We start from the raw sequence: 7,717 nt of genomic DNA, 5'->3' as shown, positions 1-7,717 counted from the left end.
TAGATCTCTCACGCTCTCAAACACACAGCTTTATGCTGCTGTTCTGACCTTGAGTCTCTCATAGATGTAGTGCACTAAGGCAAACAGCTCTATAAAGTAATCCACTGTGACTGTGATGACGGCAGAGCCGAATGTTGCTGTGGAGAAGGTGACGAAGCAGCGTTGCCACTGAAGAGTAAGGACGGCAAACAATGTACCGGAGCCCAGAAGAATGCCCAGAGGAACCCACACTGTTTTAGGATGATAGAATTCCTCCATTACCTGAAATTGATAAAAAAAAAAAATACAGTAGATTTGCTTAGTATTCCCTGTTTTCTATGGTACCTTCTATATGCATGTTAAACCATTAGCATTACGAAAAATCCACCCTGACATGAGATTTAGAGATGTCTTTTTGTCTGGGCTTCAAACAAGGCCTTAAACTTTAATTAACTAGGCTAGCCTATCAATTTGTAATGATAAGATATATAAAATGCTAAATAATTTTCACCTTATTATAAAAACATACAAATAACAAAAATACTTGACAATGAGAGATTAATGAAGTCATTAAGTAGAAAAAAGTAGGTTGTTGATTGCTTTATAACCACTGATGCAAACCTGTAAAGTAAGAGAATTTTCTGAGAAAAAGAAAAGCTTTGAATTTAGTTTTATTATTATCAATTTGTTCTATTAATTTATTCTATTATTATTATTATCTTTTGAAATTTTGAAATTTAGTTGGATGTTAAATATTTCACTTTGATCAGCTACAGTATAAGCTGTGGCAGATCAGCCAGGAATGAAAAAAATTGCATTTTCTTCCAATTAGTCAATACACTATGACGAGCCCTTCGTATTTATTACGATTAAGCCACCAAGTCTAAAACTATCTAAAACATGTCATTTCTTTTTTTTGTTTTCTTTTGTTGCTGTGACATGTCGAGACATATCTTTGGTTTTTCAAAGAGTAAAGGGAGAGACATGCTCAACAGATAACACAAAGGCTGAGTGGAAAACAGCTTATTTGCTCTGTGATTTTGACCTAAACTTCAATCTGTAATTTGAAAACATATCTATGTTCTCTAGAGGAGTGTTTCTAAATGCCCTGGCATAAATTGGTGAATAACAGGCTTCTAAATCAAGTGATAGTATACTTAAGGGGTAATGCTATCTATCACACTGAATCAGGGACAGATTCTATAACATGAGGGACTGACTCTAGGTAACGATCACAGAAGATGGTGTTTAGATATAGTTGCTAAAGGAAATTAACATGTTAACTCTATAAAATATTTTTCTTTACTTTAAAGTATTAGTAAAACCCTGTTTCACACCAACTGCTGTCCTGCACAGCTGCATATGTTCCTAATAAGTTTTTAATGACCATTTATGGCAGGAAGACTCTGAAACTATTCTCAATGGAGTCCTTTAAATTCTGATCTGACTGATCTTATACTGAAATAGGAATTGCTCTCTAACAAGGGGAGGGATCGCCAGTTGAAACTAGATAGTAAGTTGTGCATTTTATTCTCAAATGATCCAGTGTTTTTTTTTTTTTTTTTCTTTATTGCTGTTTAATTGAAAATTAATTTCCAACATTTTTTTTTTTTTTTATTGCTGTTTAATTGAAAATTAATTTCCAACATATCATCAAGTCTACCAGCAAATACTGCCACAGCAAGTAAGGTTGCTTGGCAAAGTTTTTTCTTGACCTAAATGTGCATTCATTAGCATCTATCAACGTTTTATGCACTGAGCTTGTTTTGTTGTTTTTAATTCAGTTTTGAAGTTGTCTGCTAAATTGATGTACTTTGGTTCTACTTTTCATTTTAAATTCAAGAATTGTTTCAAAGTAATTAATGAGCAAAGGAACCTGAAAGTTCCAAATATTCAGTCTCTGTGAGAAGTTAATAAATGTAGATAAAGTAAAGACATGAAAGAAACTGTTTCAAAGGAAAGTGTATTTTGCAAAGAAGCATGTTAGCTATTCATTATGGCAACTACAACACAGTGGCTTCAGTGTAATTAAAAGGAAGTGAGTCAATTGGGTCTCTTACTATACTTTTGCAGCTTTGGTAAATTTGTACCTGACTTTTTAGGATACTATTTAGAGCCATTTTCCACAACATCTGATTTTGCAATATTTGTTTAAAAGAAAGTTAGAAAAGTTAATGCTAATCACTGACATCATAATTTTAAATTAGCCTTTCATGAAAACCCTCATTGTCAAAGATAGTAAGATGTCTCTATTCCTGGATTAACCAATCAGCAGAAAAAAATAAATAAAAAAATGAATTTGGATAAAATTGAAAAATCTTTGAAAAAAAAACGCTGCTAGAGATTGCTACATTGGTCACAAATATTTGATCAGTGCATCTCTTATAATGACAACAATAATGCTTTATCTCAATGTATTTTAAATGTCCCTGAAAAGTAAAAAAAAAAGAAAAAAGGAAAGGAATTACCACAAGTGATGCAACGCCAACCAGCAGGCCCAGCAGCAGGCCTACCATAAACAGACCCACACTGCGGACCAACATGGTTACCAAGCCACACAGTGTCCCAATGCCCAGGCCAATGCCGACAGACGCCTCTACGCTCAGCTGAGTGTCCATTACCCTCTCCTTGTAGCACAGCATGAAGATGACCACAGAGCCAAACATCAGGCCAGTTAGAAACAACACTGCCTTAAAGCATCGATAGCCTAAAGGGAAAAAACAGAACACTGTCAGTTTGTGAGGCAAACACATAAATTAGATGCTTAGCAAATATATGAGTGCAAACACTAGCTAATATATTTTATTCATCACATTGAGCTTGCAAATGTTCAATGATTTATTGTGATTAGTGTTGCATAAAATGAACTGAGGCTTAATTCATCAAGACTATTATGCTTTGTTATAAACTGTGTAAAGACTAATGAACAATAAGGAAAGTAATAGACTTCTTATTAATATCATCAACAAAGCAATACATCTTTCAATAGTCTAATCAATAATCAGGTTTTACAACATTTAGATATATTACCTTTTTGTTTGAAATCAGATTTTTTTTTTAAAGTGACAGGACATCAACACAGGATTTAGAAAAAATCCATTCTATCCAATCCATTCCCATTACTGTTTTACTTAAAACATGCTTTTAAGATGAGCAACTCTTTTAAACATTTAGGGTTTGCTTGATTTGAAAATGTATTCTTATTATCCAACTGTGCAAGTCCATTTCCTTCGCTTGGCAATACAATTGATTGCTGCGTACTTTACAGATTAAAATTAGGTAGAGAGATTGCACCAGAATAGATCAAATATAACTGAAAGACTGCGTAGTTCTTTGTAAATAAAAAGAAATGTGCTCTCCCAACTCTCTAAATCTTACAAAAGAGCTATTTTATTAATATTGCTAAATTCATCAGTAAAGAGGAGTAATGGAAACATTGGCTATTATCCTAATTTTATGTTTCAAAATGTGTTCCTGTCTGTTTTTTTATGACTTTTTCCAAATGAAACCATAGAAAGTCTTTCCAAATCATTAAAAGCTGAGCTTCTCAGTTATTTCAATCTTCTCTGGCTTCAAAATCATTATTATTCCTTTCTAAATCTTTTTCTATCTCAGATTGGTCTCAGTCTCTAGGGTGCCCGACCTCAGAATATTATTTTTGTTTAATCAGGCAGTGAACCACTGAGCAACACAATACACTTTCTCTTATATAACCCATGTCCAAGCCTTGTTCCTGTGACCAGAGCTCATTTAATTGAATGGATTCTCAAAGCATTTTTAGTCCTGGTATACAGTTCTCTGCGGGTTTTCTGATTTCTTTTATCTCCAATGTTTGCTGATGATGCTGTAGCTTTTTACAGTTGTTTGCATTTAAGCTACATTATGCCTGAACATACACAAGTCATAACTGAAACTTCTACGGACATTTTGATTACTGCTGTAGCTGTTAAATAATTAATATCTCATGATTTCTGTCAATCAATAAATGAATTTTCTGTAATATGTCACCTCCTATTTCCTGCTAATGTTTTAGTGACTCATCCTTTCCTCTCAGTCGTTTATCCCCCCAACTGTTCCACTACCTCTCTTCTTCTCTGCTCATCCTTCCGTCTTTATCTTTTGCTCTGTTCTTTTCTCTACCTCAAGCCATCAGCCAATCCCATCTGTTCATCCTCACTTAATCAGCTCATGTCCTCCCTCATGTTATCTCCCTTTTGCTTTTCTTTATCAGTCTCATTTCGGCAACCTCACTCCTGATTTGCACCATAAAAGCTTCTGGATAAAATCAACCAATACAACCAATTTTTTTTCTTCAATTAGGTTTGGATCATCACCAATTTCTTCATTGAGACAAGCTATTTATCAATTGATTGACAATACGTTCTCCAACATTTTATTAACAATGGATTTGTATGACTGGATCTCAGTGCAGAGTTTGGTACATTCATAGATAATCTATATAACATGGGGTTACTCAAAGCATTCTTTTCACAATCAATTCGCTACAAGTACAGCTTGGTGCGAAAATGTGTTTAAGCAAGGCTAATTTTTCAGATGAAATGTACCTTTTAAAAATAACTTCATATAAGCAGGACTTGAATACTTTTCATTAGCCAAAACTTTAGTATTAAACAATTTATTTTTATTACCCAGATTAAGTATTGTAATCTTAGAAACTAAATGTATTTTTCCTAGCTGTAGGCAGAGAATCATCATCATTAACAGAAAGAAAGGCTTTAAAATATCAGCTTGTGGGTATTTGACCAATAAGAATTTAAATTATGGAGCAAACTTAGTGAAATACACTAATGTTTACTTTATATATAATTTTGACCCAATTCTATATTTAAGCATTAACATATGACCACAATCCATTATGGTCACTAAGCCATCCTGTGTTTTTATTCAATAAGTAGGTTGTTCAGAATTTCAGTATCTCCAGCAGAACCTTGGGTGTTTCTAGACGGGGGGCCAACAGGGGCCAGTGCCCATGACCCTGGCCTTGTTATGGCCCCTGTACCGAAAACATGACACAAAATAAATGAATGAATGATAAATAGAATATGATTGTCATGGTTTTGGTTCTGTTTAGTTTTCTTTTTGAGTTTTCATTGGTTTAATTTTCATGTTGTGTCTTTCTAGTTGTTTCTTGGTTATATTTCTAATGTTGTTTACCCTCTGTTGCCCCCTTGTTTCAGTCTCTTTCCTCTAGCTCCCTTCTGTATGCTTCCATCCACGCCTGCTACTTGTCAGCTCATTAGCCCAGTCTTTGTTCAGTCTCCCATTTATACTCCTCTTGTGCAGTGTCTCAGTGCTGGTTGCTCATCTTTTCTTTGCTCCTCATGTGAGTTTTCCATGACGTCTCCTGGTTTTTTGGTTTTCTGTTTTGTTTTGGTTTTTGAACTTGCTTCTGTTGCCTTTTGGATCTACATTAAATGTGCAAGAAACCACCACAACTTCCGTCTTTGCATTTGGGTCCACACAACCTGAAAATGAAAACAGCAACTGATACAGTAGGTCCCTTGGACCCATCAATTTTTTTGTTTTTTATGGTTTTATTGTATTGATGATTTGAAAATAAAGTTGTTGCCCTTTTTCTCATGATCTGGCCTGTTTGCTCTCCCTTAATTGGTTATTTCTTTCACCTGTCGTTTACCCTCCCTGCCTCAACTATCATTTATTCCTCTCACCTGTTTCCTTTGGTTTATATTCTGTTCTGCCTGAGCATTCGGGGCCAGATCATTATTTGTCTTTCTATTAGCCTGTTTGTTTTGTTGATTGCAAGGTTCTTGTCCTGGATCCTGGTGGCTAGTGGAAAGAGGGTTTTTCGGTCTGTCTCGTCTCCTGCTTGTCCACTGTTCCTCCCCTGCTGAGTCCTCAAGGTTTTTGGCTCTATACGCGGGGAGGTTCAGTTTTTATCCAAGTAAGCCTTGCTCCAAGGAGGAGACCAGTTTAAAGGTCCTGCATCAAGTTCCACGTCCTGTCTCTGCTACCCTCTTCCACTGAGCCTCCCCGTCTGCATCTGCTCCTGTCTGCTCCTGTGCGTGACCGCCTGGTAACGCTTCCGGACTCTGTTGGAGTCTGAACCTTTCTGGGAGCTCTACGAGTCCTGGAAGCCTGGTTCTGTCTGTTCCTGTCTGTTCTGCATCCCTGACCAGGATCGGCCTCCAGCTTGACCTCTGGGACTGCAGCACTGGGGGACACTCTTGGACTGGACTTTTAAACCAGGTAATTGACCAACTCAGATAATCATCTTCTGTCAGATGATCGTGGTCACTTACCTGTGTTTCTCCCACTAACAGAGTGTCTGAGATTGGGCGGTGCCCCGCCTCCCACCTGCAGTTGCCGTGTGCCACAGATCCTAGCAGCTCCCCTTTTAGTTTTGTTTTTCATTAAATACATGTTTTGAACTTGCCCACTGACTGTCTCCTTGAATACTGGGTCCATCTGTCCTTGTTTCATGACACTTTTAGCATCTGTCATTTTCAAATAGGATCACAGTTTTCTGCTAGATGGCAAAATTGCTCTTTGTTTCAGAAAATATTTAAAACAATGAAATGTTTCCCTGTTTTTGTTTAGGTATTTTGTTCAGTGCCCCCAGGAAAAAACACCTGGCCCTCCTGGGAAATTTGATCTAGAACCACCACTAGAATGAGAGGTAACTATTTTTGTTTCAAAAAGTTAAAAGTAAGAGAAGGAAAAATAGCTTTACCTGTAATATTTACCTACTTTAACTCAGTGAGCGGTGATTTGAGAATAAATAATTCAGCTTGTGTTGCTATACCTAAAAATAATAAAAGAAACATGTTTTGTGGAAGAAGCACTTTGTTTACCCTATTTTTGTAATGTTTTATATTTTTTTCATATTTTTGAGGTCAGGAATAGGAATCTCCAAGATTACATCATTTTGATTTGATTTTTAGCAAAAAGAAAATATTTGAAGGTAGCTGTGAAAACAGATCAGTTTGTCAGAGTGAGTCCAGGTATTCAGTGAGACAGAATCACCAGGGGGGCTGTACTTTCAGAGGACTAAATACCTTGTTGTTCACCTAAACAACAAACTGGGCGGAAGCTACAACCATAAAGACCTCTAGAAGAAGGAATTAAACAGACTGGACCTCTAGAGGAAGCTTAAGGGCTGGTTATACTCTTGCAGCAGTGTCTCGCAGTGAGCTTGTTGCAGATATTTTTGATTTATGCTCAATATTGAAGCGTAGTCTGCACAATGTTATTCCACGCCAGAACGCAAGAGCGACAATCATGACCTAGCTGTGGGTCTATATATGGCCAAGGCGGTGAGGAAGTGGGGGCAAATTTAGGCGACAAAGGAGAGACATGAGGGCGAAAAAGAGCGGGGATCCAGGTGGAAAAAGGGTCCCAGTGTTCACACGCAGTTTGCTCTTCTAGCTGGTCCAACATCATGAGTCGTTTTTCACAATGGAGGTCATATAAACAAAAAAGCCGGTAAGGTACCAAACAGGAAATACACATTGGGCCGGATCTATCAAAGGTTTGCGTGTATAAAAACGTGAGCTATTTCACTGCGCACGCTAAAAAATGTACAAACTGATCTATCAACAGCGTGCTAAAAGGATTTGGTCTTTAAAACGTGCTAAATAGCGCCTCTTATCCATTTAGTACTTTTTCTGCAATGAATATGCAATATTGGACGTTTACACGCAAAAGTGCGTCTTGTGGGAGGCGAACACGTAAATATATTAATTTAGCACTCGCACAG

At 36.8% G+C, this 7,717-nt stretch overlaps 1 protein-coding gene across 1 annotated transcript in view; it reads right to left on the bottom strand.

Annotated features, from left to right (window-relative positions):
* LOC107103859 (transmembrane protein 198-B-like) overlaps nucleotides 1-7,717 on the bottom strand; it is a 32,668-nt gene that overhangs the window by 5,350 nt on the left and 19,601 nt on the right. The window contains exons 3-4 of the mRNA XM_015403696.1: nucleotides 2,448-2,686; nucleotides 49-261 (exon numbers count right to left, since the gene is read on the bottom strand). Coding sequence (XP_015259182.1) covers nucleotides 49-261; nucleotides 2,448-2,686 — 452 coding nt within the window. The remainder of the gene's footprint in view (nucleotides 1-48; nucleotides 262-2,447; nucleotides 2,687-7,717) is intronic.

The sequence above is a fragment of the Cyprinodon variegatus genome, unplaced genomic scaffold, assembly GCF_000732505.1.
Source record: "Cyprinodon variegatus isolate N-32 unplaced genomic scaffold, C_variegatus-1.0 Scaffold1545, whole genome shotgun sequence".
In the NCBI taxonomy this organism is placed as follows: domain Eukaryota; kingdom Metazoa; phylum Chordata; class Actinopteri; order Cyprinodontiformes; family Cyprinodontidae; genus Cyprinodon; species Cyprinodon variegatus.
Note: the sequence above shows the minus strand (reverse complement) of the source record. Positions and strands in the feature narration are given on the sequence as shown.